The sequence below is a fragment of the Narcine bancroftii genome, chromosome 4 (assembly GCF_036971445.1).
Source record: "Narcine bancroftii isolate sNarBan1 chromosome 4, sNarBan1.hap1, whole genome shotgun sequence".
In the NCBI taxonomy this organism is placed as follows: Eukaryota; Metazoa; Chordata; class Chondrichthyes; order Torpediniformes; family Narcinidae; genus Narcine; species Narcine bancroftii.
In genome coordinates, this window is record NC_091472.1 from 243,281,690 (window position 1) to 243,301,963 (window position 20,274).

At 39.8% G+C, this 20,274-nt stretch overlaps 1 protein-coding gene across 4 annotated transcripts in view; it reads left to right on the forward strand.

Moving 5' to 3' along the window:
• The window catches only part of satb2 (SATB homeobox 2), a 240,128-nt gene that overhangs the window by 18,799 nt on the left and 201,055 nt on the right, over positions 1 to 20,274 (forward strand). For all 4 annotated transcript variants that reach the window (XM_069934541.1, XM_069934540.1, XM_069934539.1 and 1 more), the window contains exon 3: positions 1,728 to 1,904. In XM_069934541.1, coding sequence (XP_069790642.1) covers positions 1,728 to 1,904 — 177 coding nt within the window. The remainder of the gene's footprint in view (positions 1 to 1,727; positions 1,905 to 20,274) is intronic.

Genomic DNA, 20,274 nt, shown 5'->3' on the forward strand with positions numbered 1-20,274 from the left:
AGGATATATATACAATATTATTTGTTGTGACACTCATCGATAGGATATGCAAGTGAGTTGTTGCTTTGAAATGTCATCAATAGAAAAGAAAGTAAAAGAACTTGCAAAGTCATAAACATCCACAATAAATAAATTACCTGTAAAACCCAGATTGAGTGAACCAAGCAGCGTTTGCACCAAGCATAGGTCAAGACATTTTACAATATGGCAAAATATATTGAAACATCAAGGCTGGGTATTACCAATTTTACCATGATCAAAGCAAAATGTTTGGAATTAAATAATTTACATTTTGTTAAATTTGTTATATTCTGTTAAATTCATACTGAGGTCTATCTGCAGAAGACTTTATCAATTTATAGCTGGCAATAGTTCCTTCCCACCAATTCCCTCACACTGCCTCTTAAGATTTTAAGCCTCTGTGATGCACTGGTTTGCCCCAGTTTAGCACCTACATTCTCCAATAATGTCAACTGATTATTTTTTTTTAAATGATCAAAATGTTATTTATAGAATGGAATTGTTAACTTATTTTGTAATCTTTTGCCAATTATATTTTATGTATCATATTTGATTCAAAGGTGTCTAATATTGCAGAAATTGGGCAAATGCATGCTATAAAATTAAAGGAGTTTTTAGCCTTCCAGTCTTTTGCTTTTACTGAAGAAATTTCACACTAGCTTGATTAAGATAATGTGGACTGGCATAAATAGAATCAGTTATTGCCTTTTAACCTTATTGTTTCCATTTTTTTGGTATCTGCATCTTAGCTGAGTCAATAGTTTGAGATCAATATCAAAAGCAATTTCTCTCTAAAAATAATCAAACTTGCAAAAAACACTTTCCAACTTTTGGAAGTAGTTTTCCTTTCAGTTTTTACATTGGTAATATTTTCAACATTTGTGAATAACCTTGAAGAAATTTGTCCATTGAACTTGATACTGTGAGATATCAGAATTGTTATAGGTAGGTACTATTCATAGCCCAGACTGATAAACATGAATTCAGCTTTTTAATATCATTTTTATATCCCAGTAATGTTTCACACCCATCTCAGAATTACTACATTGCACACTCTAACCTATTGCTGAAAAGAAAAAAATATATACAAAAAATGATTGGGAATAAGATTAAATGAAAGGATGAATATTCTACAAATTTTTGTAAATAAGATGTCAATAGGAGCAGAATCTTTCTTTGAAAAACTGGTTGCTTTCTTTTGAAAGAATGTTGTTGCTTCTGTTTAAATGTTTTGGAAGGTCAGTTGGCAGTTTTCTTGAGGTAGAATCTCATGACAATCAATCTGCTTGCTCAAAGAATTGTCAAAGAATTTTAACAATCCAGATCTAATCTAGGACCTTGTGTAACAAATTTACAAGTGAAGTAAATTGTCACAGTTTCAAATTGAAATATTTTGGGGTCATCCCAAAACTAAAATTTTGATAAAACAGTTGCCTCAGTGACTTTTAGCGAAGTTCATAGAATAAGGAAAAAACCAATAGCAGGAATGCACAGAGCTGTGGTATACAATAAGGGCTGGCTCTAAATTTTGAACTGTGGTCTGATTACCAAAACCAATGGTGTACTGCTGGAATTAATAAACAAGTCAATGAACAAAATCTTCATCCTGTCAAACAGTGTTAGTAGTGATTAGGTTGCGATCAGACCTGACTCTTTTTGAAACAAATGCCTGTGTATTACTTAGATTCTGTTTCTTCCTTATTCAGGGTCTACCCTGCCAGTATTTTGTGTGGTGGAGCAGTCGGACAATCCTGTGGAGAGCGAAGGGAAGGAAGAGCATGCTGAATTTGTGCTAATTCGTAAAGACGTGTTGTTCAATCAGCTCATTGAGACAGCCCTATTGTCACTTGGATATTCCCACAGCTCTGCAGCACAGGCTCTAGGTAGGTCCTGAGAATTTTTTTCTTGACTGCTGTTTATGTTCTTTGATATGGTGAGCAATTTCATCCTTAACTCTAGCAACAGAAACTTACAGAGAGTGAAATTGTTGCATCTAAAGCTTAATTAGTTGGGTTTCACTGCATGTAAATTGTCTCAGCAGTGAGCAGTTCTTCTCTATTTATACAAAATATAACATCATATTGGGAAAGTATCACAGAATTCATATCAAGAGGACAGCAAGTCATTTAAAGGTGAGAGCTTTGTAATCATTATTGCAATATCATTGAATTCTATTGCATCAGAAATCATCCAATACTAATTTAAAGTGGAAAAATTATTAACTTCTTATTTTGTGAATCGGAAATGTATACAATTACCATGATACAGTATCAATATTTCAAGGAGACAATGTAATTTTCTAGAGGATTAAACCTAAAGCAATATTTTTCACTGTTCTGCTGGCCTATGCATTGTTCATGGACACACTCAAGTCTCTTAAAACATCTGAAACATTGGGAGAGCCCTTTATGAAAGAAAGAAAACAGATCAGAAATCAGTTTATGATTAATTTCCACTAAAATTGCAGTGTTGGTGCAAAGATCCATTATTCTAGGCCTGAGTGCATTATCCGCATCTAACTCAGGAACAAAAGTGTGCTTTAGAAATCGGTAGAGCTACAGAAACCATTGTTCATACTGAAATCCAAGAGCAAAAAAAGTTCACATTAATAGTATAAACATATTTTCAGAAATGATTTTATATTATGGATATGTTTTATATCTTTATTTATCAACCATACCAAGGTCATTAATTCATTGTTACCAGGCCTTAATTACAAAGAGTGTAGGAAGTTGGGATGGACAATGCATTAAGATGGAGATCATGCATCACTCTATATACACCTTGGTTATTTTGTCTAGTGATGGGGTTTCTCTACATGTTTTCCGTGTGTGTAATGGTACAAATTAAAATACAGCCATATTATTCTTGAGCATATAAACCACTGGCTTACATTCTCCACAATATCAGAAATTGTGTCCTGGAGAGCCCCAGATGTACAAAGGCCTCATTGTGCCTTGTACCTAATCAGGCATATGACTGTTATAATTATCATATGCTTCAGCAGGGTGGTTTGATGGGCCTATACCTACTCATTATTCCCGAACTCAGTACAGCATTAAAGTAGAATACTAAGTGTTTGGATCTAATTTCCACCTTTTCTGTCACTATATTATTGTTTGCCAATGAGTCAGTTCCGTTATCTTAATCTGGATTTATGAATGGGGATCCCACCTAATGCCTGTCCCTCTGGGTTGAGGGGAGAGTATCCAGTGTGATTGCAGGAGAAAATACCAGGCATCACAGAGAGGTGGGTGGGAAAGGATGAGTGGATAAGGGAGTGATCCCTGTGGAAGGTGGAAAGGGATGATGAGGGGTAGTTGTGTCTATTGGTGAAGTCTTGTTGCAACTGGCAGAAATGACAGGGGAGGAACAGCTCTTTGTGCCAGTAGCCAAGGGTGGATGTTGTACCTTTTCACAAAGTTTAAATTGATATTTAGAATCTATGTCTAGTGCTTTGCTCTATTCCCATTAATCGGTGAGATCAGAAATTGGTCCCTCACCTACATCAGCATTTTATTGTCACATATGGTGCATTGACTGATTGAGGGAACGGCCTGTTGGGGTGCTCAGTAATCAGCGACTGAGCTTCCACTATTGATACAGATCAATAACATGGAATACGGAAGGCTTTGCATCCTTATACAGACTCCAGACCTTTATCCTGTGCCTGTATCCACACACTCCCCAAGATTGCACTGGGCTACTTATAAATCCAGACCCATAAATTGAATTCAACCATTTTTGGTACACCATAATAACAGTTGCCTATAAGATCTCCAATAATAATTTAAGATGGGCCATAAACAATTGTGTGGCTTACTATGAAGAGAATAAATTAAATCTTAGCATGAGCAGAACATGGTAGGAGCATGTCCAATTTACTCTAGCTGCTTCGTATTCACTGTACAGCAGAGAAAGGAGCCAGGTCTTAAAGGTACATTCCAAAAGCAGCTGTATTATTGCAGCACATATTATGGTTGTTGTGTAGGAGAAAGAGGAAGACGAACCATAGAGAAAACACCAAGGCTCAGAGAGGGTGATTTGGAGATGGCAGTGAATTAGGTACATACTCAATAGAACAATTCCAGAAGTAAGTATCACAATTTACAAAAATGATCTCCACAGTGTCACACACACAGACAAGCAAGCACACCACATGCATTTACCATCCATTTTTTCCATAATTCCCCCACCAAACCCAATGTGGAGGAAGTTTATAAATGAGTTTACTTGCTTCACATCGGTATCAGTGAGGCAGCAACTGTAAGGAAGGAGCAATCAATCACCAGGATTGGTTTTAGTGAGGGAAGGGGGAGGAGGAAGGTCCAGTTAGGCAGAGCAGTGAACTAGGATGGAGGAGATATCCATTTCTCCCTGTACATGAACCATCAAGGTCCCATTAAATGAGTTCTTCAGTGCATCAGTTCTCCAAAAACTCCGCCAGTTTATGATTAACTTGAGTTCCTCCACTCCACCATTGACAGATGTGCCTGTAGGTGCTTTGGCCTCAAACTTTGGAATTTCTCCTCTGAAATTCCTCACCTCCCTCTCCTCCTTTAAAGCCTTCTTTAAAACCCACATCTCCTTTTCACCTTTTCATCACAATCCCTTTAATTCCACTTCTGTGACAGACCTTGTTCTTTTCTACATTAAAGCCACAATAAAAGGGCAATTAAATTTTTGAGTCAAGCCTTTGTTATCCAGTACTTGCAGCTTACAATTGTACCTAACTGAACACAACCATAAAATGAGACTTTTAAAAGTGAAATTATTTATGAAGGGATTTGCTTTGCCCTTATTGAAAGCATTTATGTGAAACAATACTTTCAAATGCTATGTTGAGATTATGATTATGCTCTCTGGCAGAAATGCATACATTGGCTATACTTGAATGATCATTTTCTTAGGCTTGGACAATCATCAGGGTTTGGAAATAAAATAAGAATAGTGTTGGAAATATGATGAGCATTGTTTCCTTTCAAACAATAATGTTTGGAAGAAATTTCCCTTGTGTTCGCCTTGATTAATAATGTTTCCTAGGATATCGTATGGAAGATACTGTTAGGAAAAGGTGGGAAAAGCTTTAATTTTCCAACAGAGTGAGAGCAATGTGAAAAATGTCAACTTGGATCTGGTGAGAGGGAATCATCCTGGGCAAGCCTTTCATGACAGTCTTAGAGATTAGAACTAGAAAAGGATTAACCAATTAGCTAAGGGTTGTGGCCACACCTGTTCTCAATGTCAATTATTTGGTGAAGCGGATTAAGTGCAATATAACCAAGTTTACTGATGATATTAAGTTGGGCTATGAGGAGGATGCAGAAAAGTTTAAGGGGGATGTTGAATAGTGAAGTGAATGGGAAAATGGCAAATAAATGTGAAAAAACCACGAGTGGAAAAAATAAAGAGTATTTTAGACAGGTAGAAAAATGTTGGTGCTTAGAGGGACATGGGTATCCTTGCAAGTAAATCATTGAAAATCAACATGCAATTAGAAAAGAATTGTTGAGTTTATTTACATGAATTTAGTTCAACTGTAGATGTGTCTTTCTTCGATTGTGTGGGAACTTGGTGAGACTACAGATGGGGTATTGGAATCAGAATCAGCATTTATTGTCATGAACATGTCATTGTTTTGCATCACAGTGTAAACATTTATATAAGCCACCTTCCAATATAAATAGAAACTGTGCAAAAAAAAATCAAAGGTGGTGTCCGTGGTTCATTGTTCATTAAGGAATCTGATGGCAGAGGGGAAGAAGTTGTCCTGGTGCTGCTGAGTCCTCATCTTCAGGCTCCTGTACCTTACTCCTGATGGTCGCAGAGTGGCCTGGGTGGTGAGGGTCCTTGAGGATAGAGTCTGCTTTCTTAAGACACTGTCTCTTGTAGGTATCCTTTATGGAGTGAATCAGAATCAGAATTTATTGCCATGAACAAGTCATGAAATTCAGTGTTTTGTGGCAGCATTGTAGAGCAAACCTTCATATTATAAACATCTTACAACATCACTATAAAAAAGGTAAAATAATAGCGCACAAAAAGTAAGGCAGTGTCTTTGATTATTCTGGAATCTGATGGCAGCAGGGAAAAAACTGTCCTTATGCTGCTAAGCTTTAGGCTCCTGTACCTTTTTCCCGATGGTAGCAGAGTGAAGAGGGCATGGCCTAGGTGCTGAGTGTCTTTGAAGATACTGCCTCATGTAGATGTTCTCGATGGAATGAAGTCTGGTGCCTGTGATGTTACGGGCTGAGTTAACAGCCCTCTGGAGTTTATTCTTCTCTGAAGGTTGGCACCTCCATACCAGGCAGTGATGCAACCAGCCAGAATGCCCTCCACAGTACACCTGTAGAAGTTCATGAGAGTCTTCCATGACATACCAAATTGTGTCAGACACCTCACAAAATATAGCTGCTGGTGAGCCTTCTTTGTGATTGCATCAACATGGAGGCTCCAGGAGAGATCCTTGGAGATGCTGACACCCAGGAATTTGAAGTTTTTGACCCTCTCCACTATTGAGCCCTCGATGAGGACTGTGTCATGTTCCCCTGACATCCTCCTGAAGTCCACAATCATCTCCTTGATTTTGCTGATGTTGAGCACAAGGTTGTTGTCATTACACCATTCAATGAGCTGATCTATCTCCCCCCTGTACACTTCCTTATTGCCATTTGTGATTCTGCCGACAACTATGGTGTCATCGGCATTGGAATTGTGCCTGGCCACACAGTCATGGTGTATAACCAGTAGAAGAGTGGGCTAAGCACAAATCCTTGGGGTGTGCCTGTGTTGATAATCAGTGAAAAGTGGAGACATTGTTTCCAATTTGTACTGACTATGGTCTTCCAATGAGACAGTCAAGGATCCAGTTGCACAGGAGGAGGGGGGGGGGTTGTAGAGAAGCCTAGATTTTGTAGTTTCTTGCCCAGCACTGAGGGAATAATGGTATTGAAAGCCAAGTTGTAGTCGATGAAGAACAGCTGTATTTATGAATTCCCGTTTTTGAGGTGATCCAGAGCTGAGTGGAGAGCCAGCAATATTGCATCTGCTGCAGAACGATTGTGACGAAAAGTGAATTGCAGAGGGTCCAAATCTTTGCTTAGGTATGTGTTAATTTTGGCTATGACCAGCCTCTCAAAGCATTTCATCACAGTAGATGTTAGTGCTACTGAGTAGTAGTATTGGTCTGCTTGGCTAAAGAAGGATGTACTTGTAATAGAGAGTGCAACATAACTTCACCAGATTGATTTCTGGGATGGTAGGTTTGTTCTTTGAGGGGAGATGAAGCAGACAAAACCTACACTCACTAGAGTTTAGGAAAATGAAAAGTGATTCATTGAAACATACAAAATTCTTCTATAGTCTGGCAGGATGGATGTCTGGATCCAGAGTAACACCTGCAAAATAAAATCAGTCATCCGGTCAGGTTGGAGATGAGAAGTAATGTCTTCATCTCAAGGGTAATTCTCTATATAAAAAAAAAGCCTGCAGAAGCTAGGAAAGTGTTAGTTCAGCAAAATATAAACTATGATCTTATCGAATGGTAGAGCAGACACGAGAGCTGAGAAGTGTACATTTCTTATGTCCTCATGCAGTTTACAGAGCCTCAAATCAGTCCATATTCAATTGCAATGAGAGATATAGACCAGTTACCTTAACATATGTAATTGAGAAAATGTTACAAGCTATCATTAATGAGGGGTCGGTGGAGGCAGAGATTCTCACATTTGAGAAGTATCTAGATGAGCATTTGAATCGTTAAGGTACCAGGTTCATTGATGCCGCCACACCTCAGATCTCCACATCTATCACCGCTTTGATCAAATGCTTTGAAATTTTCCACAAAATGTTCACTGAAGTAAAATATGCTGCGGATAAAGGGGAACTAGTGGATGCACTCCACATGGATTTCTATAAATCATTTAATAAACTGCAAAATCAAAAATTATTGCAGAAAATAAAAACGGTGTTAAAAATAACACTAGCAAGGATAGAAGATTACCTGGCTCATAGGAAAGAGAGACTAAATGTAAATAGGTCTGTTTCTGCTCAACAAGATCTATCAGGTGGAATACCATAGGGATTGATGCTGGGTTTTTCCACATTTTATACAAATGTCTTGGATGAAGACATTGAGTGTGTGTTTCCTAAATTTACTGACAGCAGAGAGAAGGAAATAACATGTGGAGGGCAGAAGGAGAATACAAAGGGGTACAAATACGATAACCATATAACCAGATAACCACTTACAGCACAGAACAGGCCAGTTCAGCCCTACTAGTCCATGCTGTAATAAATCCTCACCCTCCTAGTCCCACTGATCAGCACCCAGTCCATACCCCTCCAGTCCTCTCCTATCCATATAACTATCCAGTCTTTCCTTAAATGTAACCAATGATCCTGCCTCGACCACATCTGTCGGAAGCTCATTCCACATCCATAAATGTGTGGCAGTGGACTGGCAAATGGTGTAAAATGTGGGAACATCTGAAATTGTCTTCATTAATATGACCAGGTTTATGACTCATAGTGGGCTGAAAATAATTAGGAAAGTTAACAGACTTTTACTTGTTGATAGGGGATTTAAATTTAAAAATAAGGGCATTGCATATCTGGAGCACGTTGCACAGTATTAGTCTTCTTATTTAAGGAAGGATGTTAATAAACAATTCAGAGAAGGTGAACTGCACTTATATCAAGACTGGATGTGTTGTTTTATAGAGAAATGTTGGCTAGGTTAGTTTTAATTTAGAACAATGATAACTTTAACATACAAGATCTTGAGCGGGCATGTAATATTTTATACAGTTGTAGTTGCAAAGCCTAACAACCCAGTCACAGGTACATCTGTGGGAGATCCATGAGGATTTGCACTTTTATTTTCTGCTTATGCAGCTTGGTGTATGGACAAAGATAGGAAAAATATTTTTTGTTGCAACCACTTTGAAAAAAAAATCATGTCACCTTAGCATGTTTTGCATGGTTAGACTTGTAATCAGTTCCTCAGAATGATCATCTTTTATTTTGAAAACAAAATATTGAGCTCCAGTTTAAAGCAGATTTGAACTTCCAGCACATGCACATACTGGACAAAACAGTATTTCTTCACCATCTGGTGAAATCATTTATTGTCCACTCCTCACTACCCCTGAATTGAGTGGCTTGCTGAGCTACTTAAGAATCAGCCTCATTTGGAGTTACAAGAAGGTGCACAGGTTTACACCTGAAGGTGAATAAGATGGTAAGGCTTTATTCTTCAAAATTCCAGCTAGGCAGCTCAGTTTCACAGACCACCTTTTCTTGCTGCAGACCATCTAGAAGTTGCTGTTCAAATATAACATCACATGAACTAAGGTGCAGAGACAAAGTTTGTTTTGCATGCAGTCCAGCTAGATATTTGATACAAAATTACAAGAAGTACAAAAGTGCATAGTATAGATGGGAGAAAGCATTATGTTACTATTGTGAGGTTCATTCAGGAGTCAAATAAGAGTAGGAAAGAAACGGACCTTGCATTTGGTGGTGCATGAGCTTATTAAACCTCTTCCTGAGTGGCCAGGGTGAAGAGAATGTGGCCAGGATAGAAAGAGTCTTTTAATATGTTGGCTGCTTTTCCAAGGCAGTGGGAGGTATAAATGAAGTTGATGAAGGGGAGAGGGTTTTCTGCGATGGACTGAATCACGTTCACAACCCTCAGCAGGTCCATGTGTTCTTGAGTGGCACAATTAGCATGCCATGCAGTGATGCATTCTGACAGGGTTACAAACCCAGACAGCACCAGTGTGTGAGGGGGGAGGACAGCTGCTGACCTTGAGGCCTTTCCCAGACCCTTGATGGGAATTTTTGACTTGGTGGCAAGATTTTAAAAAAAAATATTTTTTGGTCATCAAATCTCAGTCTTATTTTACATATTACTTGTTCATTATATCAGGAATATTTGCCTTCACCCTGGAACACCCATATAAACGTGAACCACAGGTTGGGACGCACTGTTCCAGATTATTGATTACATTTAAATAGCACAGCTGCCTCAAGATCATTGCTGAGATTGTTATTCAGATAATTTAACCAGTATGCTAACACCTGAAGGAGAATCACATTAACTACTTTTAATATGAAGGTTGTTTATGCAAACCTCTCCCCTCTCCCTCTACCATCACTTCTCTGTCCCTGCCACCCCCAATGAATCACACTAGAAGGAACAAGCAATCTCTGTGATACAATAACAAAAAAAAATTCAGTCTACTTTAAATTAGCTGTACCAAATACAAGGGTCAAGAAGTAAATTATCTCATGATTCTGACTTTTGGAGAGTGAAGTATTGACAGAAAGAGGGTAGAGGTAGCAATGCACTTTCCACACCGTCAACTGTCCGCAGTTCCTCCAATTCCATGAGATATCCAGCCTTGAACTTGCTCATACAGCACGATACTTTCGTGGCCTTTCCAGTTATATTTCTGGTCAATGACTATGGTGGATTCAAACGCAAGAAAATCATTGAACTCACAAGGAAGTTCTTTGTGACTTTCCCTTGTGGTCTGAATATTTCTCGTCATTTTGCAGCTCATACCAGCATGTTGTTCATGTGAACATGGATACAGAGTAAGGAACTTTAAATGGAAATGTTATGCAATGATGAGTGATCATCCCCACTTTTTACCTCATGATGGAAGAAAGGTTATTGAATAGATGAAAATTGTTGGGCTTAGGAACACTTACCTTGATATGTGGTTTGATCTGACTTTTACATCAAACTTGGCATGTGGCATTATCTGCATTCCTACTTACATGCTGTCTGTGGGGGAACTTTCAGAAAAATAAATAAAAGTCATCCTGAAGTAAATTCCTGCTGGATATTGAGGATTGTGTTATCGAGTTCTACTCCCAGCACCCCACACCCGTACACTCATCAAGCCCAGAGTAAATACTGGGACTATGGTTCACTTTCATCTTTATTTCTCTCTCTTTATTGTCATTTCTATGTTATGTCATCAGAGACCCACAGGTAATCAGTTGGATGGGAATTCCACAAATTTAAGTTTCGTATTGACATTGATTTTCACTGACTTCTGTAGATTCAAAATCCTTACAAAGTGTAACCTTGTTATTGCACCTACCTCATTCATTTCCAGGGAGACTAGTTAGGTTAAAACTCTGGCCTTGATTTTTATGAATGGACAAAAACTATGGGAAGTCTCATCAAACTAAACTAAGAGTGAAATTTGAAAATGGTCTTGCTTTCTGGGTGTAATTGAAATAAGGTTTCATTGCTTTGTTTACATTTGAAGCTTTGAAAAAAAATCTTTCTATCCATGTTATTTTTCACTTTGCAGTCATGTTAGAACAGAAGGGGAATTCTGTTGCTGGGGGTAATATAATAAATCCATGACTAATTACTATGCAAACATTAAAAGCAGTCTTAATTTCAAAGCTGGGATAGTTAATATTTTAGTAATTGTGGAGTGGATATACACACAGTTTCTCTCAGGGCTCAATCCGTGATAGCAAATCAATTCAGGAATAACAACATTTAAATGTAGATATTAATGCCTTTAATGTCTGGTGATGACCAACTTGCAAACTGGTGGTGGAATGCTGTGCTTTATAATGAGAAATAAAACAAACAGTATTTAGTCCGAAAAATGTCTCTGAGAATAAATGTCTCTAAGAAACCACAGTCATAAGAAGAAGTAGTAACTTAACTGTTTAATGGCCACCGAGACAGAGGTGCACCAAAGAAGAGGTACAAGGACTGCCTAAAGAAAGCTCTTGGTGCCTGCCACATTGACCACCGCCAGTGGGCTGATCTCGCCTCAAACCGCGCACCTTGGCGCCTCACAGTTCGGCGGGCAGCAACCTCCTTTGAAGAAGACTGCAGAGCCCACCTCACGGACAAAAGACAAAGGAGGAAAAACCCAACACCCAACCCCAACCCACCAATTTTCCCTCGCAACCGCTGCAACCGTGTCTGCCTGTCCCGCGTCGGACTTGTCAGCCACCAACGAGCCTGCAGCTGACGTGGACATTACCCCTCCATAAATCTTCATCTGCGAAGCCAAGCCAAAGAAGAAAAGAAAAGAACAGAGATCATCATTTCAGGGTCTGGCTGAAAATGACAGACAGAACACTTGGGAAGAATACATTAAAACACCATATGATTCTGTGCAAGGAATGGTGTATAATTAGAATCATACAAATGGGCCAACCAGTCCATTGTGCTTCTGTCATCTCTGTAACAGATCTATTCCCCTTGTGACAGCTCTACTCCCTCTTTTCTTTCTATTTTGAATATCCTTTCCAAATATTTATAAAATTCTTCTCTGCAAATTGCTTCTGAATCTGCTTCAGTTACCTATTGGAATGTCTACTTCAGAACTATTGCATTATAAAAATGAACACTACATTAAAATAAAGGATTCCTGTACAGGTTCCAATGTAAACATCCAATCCTACTTGTATGTTAGATGTTGTTTTAGCTAGTCTTAAGGACACATTTATGACAAATCCTTACTATATCCTCCTCTGCAGAAATGCTCAGAAATTATATTTTGGCTCAGATCTGAACCTAAATGTGTTAGTTACAGCCCATAGCGTGTCAGAAAAATGGTGGTACTGCGGGAGGTGCTAAAATGTGGACCCAGGAGAGCAGGGAGGGGAGAACAGCACTGCTCCACAGGATCCAACCTCCCAGTCCAAAGTGGATAAAAGGAGTCGATGATGTTTTAAATTCAAATTCTGCGGGTTCTGTGCCCAAGATTATGGTGCTTGTGTTGGCAGTGGCCGTGAGAGGTTACAGATTCCAGGGGAACAGAACAGGTGCAGGGCATCAGAATCAGGGAGAACACCTCCAACCCTACCCCCCCCCCACCCTTCTGTTCCCCCGCCCACCCCCGTTGAGAAGAATTATTGCAGACAAATCTAATCTACAGGGTTGTGTTCACAGCAGTGGACCAGCAAATGGTTCAGCGGCTGAAGGACCAACAGAAGCCGCAGGCTGCTGGAGACTGGCTCATGGGAACTAGGTATCGAAATCAGGATTCAAGAGGATGCTGAGAGCTAGAAGAGCTCCCAAAGGATCTCAGGCACTGAAGGTTTCCTGAATCTATCAGAGTTTTAGATCTGGAGTTTGAGTTGCCAATGGATTGAACTGGGGCTCTGCGGCTTTAAGACTGCGGGACTGCTGGTGGCAAATCTTCAGACACTCAATGAATACAAGTCACTTGCCTTACGGCAGGAAAAAATAAATTTCCCGTAATATTAGATTTTCTGTATTATTACAGGATGATAAAGGAATTTTGAATCTTGAGTTGATGCTATGCACAGCATGATTATCAGAACTCTCCCTGTTAAAGTGTGTATGTGCGTGCATGTGTGCATGTGTGCACATTGGCTAGAAAGAGGCGGGACTATTTTCTACAGTATTATCGTAGGCGACACCTTTGGGAAAGTCAGGACCTAAAAATTTGGAGCAAGATAGTGAATGGGTAAGCTGGACTGGAATTAATCTGTAGGACACAGGGGTGTGCACAGGGGGAGGGGGGGAAATACATGGATCACATGTGCACATTTCTCTATTGTTCACATGTGATCATGCCCTTCCAATTGGTGACAAAATTAATTTCATGTACAAGAAAATATTTGCAATTAAAATGATTTCAGGACCAGCTATGAGTTGTTTAAAAATCCTTTTGCTTTCTGCCTAAATGTTGCTGTTCCTCAAACTCTTCATCATTTGTATTCCATGGAATTTTTGTTCTGCAGCTGCTTTCACAATTTCAGATGGTTCAAAGTGTGAGACATCCAGTGAATTACTGTTGAATTGTATCCATTGTTGTGATCAAGGAAACAAATCAATCAGTTTCTGCACAGCAAAGTCTCAAAACAGTAATACTAAAATTTGCTTTTATTATGTAATTATTGATCAAGACTTTATGCCTAACAACTTTGTCCTTAGAACCACTTCCATGGAATAATCCATTTCTTCTGCATAGGGGGCTCTGGATAAAGCATTAGCCAAAAAAAAAACACTACCACAGATCTGATTTAATTTATGTACTGCAATGTGATATGAAATCATGACCAATTCTTCAGAACTGAAAATTTTATGACATCTTCATTTAATTAAAATTGTGATTTTGGGTTCTGTGTACGGAGCATGAGGTATATGACTTCAGTCTTTTTAATGTTGATGGTGAGTCCAAAGTTGACACAAGCTGGGCTGGATAAATGTAGTAGTGAAATTAGCATATGCTACAGGCACGGATTTTCAAGGGCCCCTGCGTTTATGAGAAATATTTTTGTTTTCATCTTTGTGCAGCTGCTGTGAGATACCACACTGATAGTCTGTGTTAATAACCCTGATGAAAGGTGATAATAGGCTAAAATCGCTAACCTTAAAGGGGTCCACCTCTGTCCTTGCTTCACTTGACCACCTCACTCCTAGCCCTTCCAGTCTGTCCATTCCCCCCTCACCCTGACCCCTCACCCTGACCCCTCACCCTCCCGTTCCACCCCCCCCATCCCCCCATTCCACCCCCATCATCTAACTCCCATCGTGGCACCAGAGGTGCAGTGCTGCTGGAGTTCACCAGAGTGCCGCTCCAGCACCTGATTGGGCCACTTTGGGGCCACCCCGGCAGCTCACAGCAATGACTCAATGTTGGATCAATGGCCGGCTTTGTTACCCATATTCCCCCAAGCAGCTTGCAACTGTTCTGCCAGCTCCAGGGAAACACAGAGTGGTTCCAGCTGCGTGGGGGATTGTGGGTTATGAAGATGGTCATTGATCCCACATTGACCCAGCCACCAGCTACTGCCGCCTCCATAAGTAAGTTTTGTTTTAACAAAATGTGTAAGTTTTAACACGGGAGAGGAGGGGAGTGTAAAGGTTAAAGCTTTGTGTTTTTTGATTCTTAGTTAATTTTGTGCTTATCTGTGCAGCAAGAGCTTGCTTCTCATTCTTCAACAAACTATGAAGGAGATATGAGCTTGAGATAATTTTCTTTGAATTCATCTTATTTCATCTTATTCTTATATATATCTTTAAAGTTGAATATTGTTATATCTTTAAATACAGTATATACTTTGTTTATTCATCGGTATGAAAATCTTAATGTGGAGTTATGCAAAGTGTTTATATGTTTTATCAACAAATTAATGCTATTTTTTAAAAACTTTATTTATTCGTTCAAAAAACAAATAGTATATGACATATGCAGCAATTTAAAGCTGCATCTACAAAGTTTGGTTTATTGGATTAATAAAATAGTAATTTGGAATATCGCTCCCATGTTTCCTTGAAGATGACATGTTTTGAAATTTGGAACTACTAGAACCTGGAAAGTGTCATCTATATTTTGGTTCAAGGAAAATTATAGTTGTGAACTTTGTTTGGAAGAAAGGCTCGTAAAATTTGTTTGAAAGAACTCAACTTGTTAAAAGCAAAGAGACAGTCTCGCTGTCAAAATAGAATATTCCAGAAGCCTCTATAAGAACATGTAGGTGAATTGCGCAGTTTTAACATTGAGCTAAAGTCTTGGAAGACACCTGTGACCTTGGAAAGATAAGATGCAACTCTGTTTAGCAGAATCTCACAGAAATGTGTTCTTAAAGTTATTATAAACATCTGATAAGAAAGATTGTGTGCTGAACCACACAAAGACAAGACAGAGAAATTCTCTTAAAGGGACCAAGCAAGATACAAATTTGTTTACAGTTCCCAGGAACCAGGATAAGCTAGGAGAAGATAGGCTATAGTGTGATGAACCCAAGATTGGTAAGAAGATGTCTCGTCGGGCAAAAGACTTCAAGCAAACAGCTCCTCTTAAAGAACTGTTTGGTTGTGAGTTGAGCCAGCAAGGCAGACTGACAACACTTGGCAGGAGATAGGAGCCAGCCACCATAGAAGAAGCGGCTTCAACTACAAAGCAAGAAGATGGCACAATCAAGGGAATGCGGGCCTCATTAGCTGACTGGAATAGATGAATGTGCATTGCAAAGTCCCACTGCTGCTGCAGAAGATAGAGAGACAATCAGTGGTATCTGAAAGTTCGGATGAGAATCCTGATGATAGTATTTCCAAGGTTATGAGCACAGGAAGATCTTCAAAGCATCTAGAGCAAGTACAGCCTCAAGTGCTTCAAGCATATCAGCTATGCCTGCTAAGGTGCAAGCAGACTTGGCTACTGTCTGTGCACAACAACAGTGGTTGAAGAAAAGACCTGCTTTAGAAGATATGGAAGCTGAAATCAGAATCAACAACTGAAGCTACAAATGGCTAGTGAAGAACAAAGTAGATTATTGAATAGAGAAAAGACGAGCTTGAGGAACAACGTGCTATGAAGGTGGCCAAAGTAAAAGCATTAGTTCAAGCTTCTGCAAGATCTAACACTGAAAGTAAAATACCCAAAGGGCTAGCACCTAACATTCCAGCTGATCAATGGGTACTGAAGCCACAATAAATGAGTATACTCGAGCAAGGAGCCACAGGTGACGCTGCTAGTGTTTAAATGACAATGACCAATTCTTTGGAAAGGGATAGCGACATTCAATCTCTTCAGAGCGCACAATATATGTATCTTCCCGAAAGGAGAGTATTTCAAAAAGGTTCAACTGTGCAAGTTGGTTATACTCAACAATCAATGTCTCATCATGTTACTGAAGAACCAGCGACAGTCAAGGATCTCCACCAATGCCATCATTTACAGTCCAAGGATCCCCATTAATGCCATCAATTCAAGGTCCGACACCTATGGCACCAGTTCAAGATCCATTTACTCCATTCACAACAAGACAACCAGTTGCAAGCCATGGTGGATAAGACAATATAATATCATTCATAGGAAAACATAATGTAATTTCTGCCATGTTAGTGCAGCAACAAGGTTCATATGGTTTACCTAAGAAGGAAATTCCAGTTTTTAATGGTGATCCATTATAATATCTGACATTTATGAAATCCTTTGAACATCACATTGAAAGTAATACTAAAAATGCTGAAGATCACCTGTATTACCTGGAACAGTACACTGGAGGACAGGAGAAGGAGTTAGTCAAAACCATTGTGCCGATATATGAATCCAGACCAAGGTTTTAAAAGGGCAAAAGAATTATTGTGTCATCATTATGGCAATGAACATAAAATTGCAAAGGCCCACGTAGACAAGACTCTTTCTTGGTCAATAATAAAATCAGAGAATGGAAAGGCTTTACAAACATATGCACTCTTTCTGAGAGATGTTGTAACACAATGGGAAGTAGTATACTCTTGCAAGAGCTGAATTTACTTGCTAATTTGTCGATTATTGTAAATAAATGACCTTATAAGATGAGAGATTTATAGAGAACCAAAGCTGCAGATCTTAAGGTGCTTTCTGGAAGGGATGCCACTTTTGAGGATGTTGTACAATTTTTGGAATGGCATGTGTATGTTTACACCATTTGAAAATATTAAGGATACTTCAATAGTTCCAGTTGTTGTAAAGAAGTCTAAATCATCGTCTCAACAAAAACCAAAGGGAAGTACCTTTGTTACTGCAGTGTCAGATACAAGCACAAGAAAGAATAAGGAAACAAAGAAAAAAGATCAGGAAAGCTATTTGTATTGCAAAGATAAGCATGTTTTAGAAAGCTATTCATGATTGAATAAAAAGTTGTATGATGAGAAATTAACCTTTTTAAAGAAGAATGGAATATGTTTTGGTTGCTTGTGTAAAGGACGCATCAGCAAAACTTGTAATAAGTGAGTCAATTGTGATATATGCAGTTTGAAACATCTCAAGTTACTGCATACTCAATGAAGTAAGGTTAAGAAGGATGTCAAACAATCTGAATCCAAGACTAACATGACAGTCAAAGAGAATGCCTCAGCTTTGGTTCACACAAACAGTCTTACTGGGGCCGGAGACAGAGCTCTCTCAATAATTCCTGTGCAGATTAAAGCTGAAAAAAGAAGCTTCAGACTGAAGACCTACGCATTTCTTGATCCAGGAAGTACCGCATCATTTCGTAATGTTGAATTAATGAATAAACTTAATCTTAATGGTAAAAGATCACAGGTCTTAATGAAGACAATGAATTATTAAAAGAACATTGAAACTAATATAATTTCAGGTTTATAGATTGCTGAATTGGATAGCAATGAAATTTGCAATCTTCTCAGTGAATGTACTCAGAAGACTATGTCTGTGAATAAGGAGAATATTCCCTATCAGGATGATATCCAACAGTGGGATCATCTATAAGACGTTTGCTTACCCAAGATTAATGGCAAGATTGAGATGTTAATTGGATTAGATGTACCAAAAGCTCTTGAACCTCTAGAAGTAATAAGGAGTCAAAATGATGGACTGTATGGCGTGAGAACTTTGCTTGGATGGACGTGGCTGCAACTGGCTGGTGTGTGCAACAGCACAGATTCCTCAGGATAGGGCATCTGGAGATTCATTGAGTGGACCTGGCCTGTACACTATCTCATAATTATAGTGGAGAGTTCGATCCTTCACCTCGCGATCTTGTCATTCTTTATTTTATCCCTTTTTGTGTAATTGAACATGAATGCTATAGATTGCTGATCAATGAGCAGTGTAAATTTCCTGCCGGCCAGGTAATTCCTCCAGTGCCTGATGGCCTCCACAGTGGCTTGAACCTCCAACTCCACAGATGGGGTTTTGGAGCTCATGGTGTTGCAGGGTGCAGGAAAAGAGAGCTACTGGTCTGTCCACCTGGTTAAGGGTAGCAGCCAGAGCTATGTCGGAGGCATCGCTCTCCACCTGCAATGGTGCGCTTTTTTCCCAAAATGCATGGTTGGTTTCGCCATAGCTCCTGACGTAGTTAAAAGCTGCCTGGGTTTTGGCTGATAATGGGAAGGAGATGGATTTTAAGAGGGGACGGACCTTGTCAGCGTAATGAGTTATCCACTGGGCATAGAATTAGAAGATCCCCAGGCACTTCCTTAGTGCTTTCATGGTTCTTGGGATAGGGAGGTCTAAGAGGGGGTGTATATGCTTGGGGTCTGGGCCAATGATGCCATTCTCCACCACATAACCCAGGATAGCTAGACGTTTGGTTCTGAACACACACTTACTGACATTGCACGTGAGGTTCAGGGATTTGGCTATCTGGAGAAACTTCTGGAGATAGGTGTCGTGTTCCCCCAGGTTGTGTCCACAAATGGTGACATTGTCAAGATGGGGAAGTTGGCCGTTAGCTTGTATTTATCTACCATTTTGTCCATCTGTCTCTGGAAAACCAAGACCCCATTCGTAATACCAAAAGAGACTCTCAGGAATTGATAAAGCCATCCACCTACCTCGAATTCTGTGTAGGGATGGTCCTCAGAATGGATGGATAACTGGTGATATGCAACTTCAGGTCAATGGTTGAATAGACCCGGTACTGTGCAATTTCATTCACCATGTCCGAGATCCGGGGATGTGAAGCGATTAATAGTTTGGCTATAGTGAATCACTAACCTGGGCTTTTCTCCCTCTCTCACGACTACCAACTAGGCTCTCCACAGGCTGTTGTTGGGTTCAATGATTTTTTTCTTTTAGCAGCTGCTGTTTTTCAGCACGAATAAATTCTCGGTCTCCTGCACTGTATCACCTGCTCTTTGTGGCTATTGGCTTACAGTCAGGGGCTAGGTTTTGAAACAAAGAGCGGGGGACGGGGTGGGGTTTTCAATATTCAGCATGGAGAGGCCGAATGTAGCGTCAAGCTTTTGGTGCCCTTGGTTCCGCACTGTGATTGGAGGGAGTGGGCCAGAGTACTCCATGGTCACGCTTTTAAGGTGACACAGGAAGTCTAGGACCAGCAACACAGAAGCACACATACCTTTCAATACATACAGTCTGAACTTTCAACACCTCCCTCCCCCCACACTTTATAGTAATTGCACAGTACAATACCTCTGGATAGTCGCCAAATACAACTGCCATGCTGGCTAGATATGGTAGTCTGTGGGGCAAACCTTTAAGTTGTCCCACCGAGTGGTCATAAAATTTATAGAACTCTCCATCAAGCCGGTATGTATTAAACAATCTGTCAGATGTCCGTTTACTCTTACCTCTATTGTCGAATTACTCAGCTTGTGGGGTTTCACTTGGTCGAGGGCGACTGATGCCAGTGCTCCGGAGGCTGCTTCGCTCTTCCTGCCGACACTGTCTTGATCCGAAGGCCGGAAAGGTGGCATCAACCGCAAGGAATGGCAAGATGGCCACTGTTCCCGCTGTTGCGTCTCCTCCGGTAGCGGCA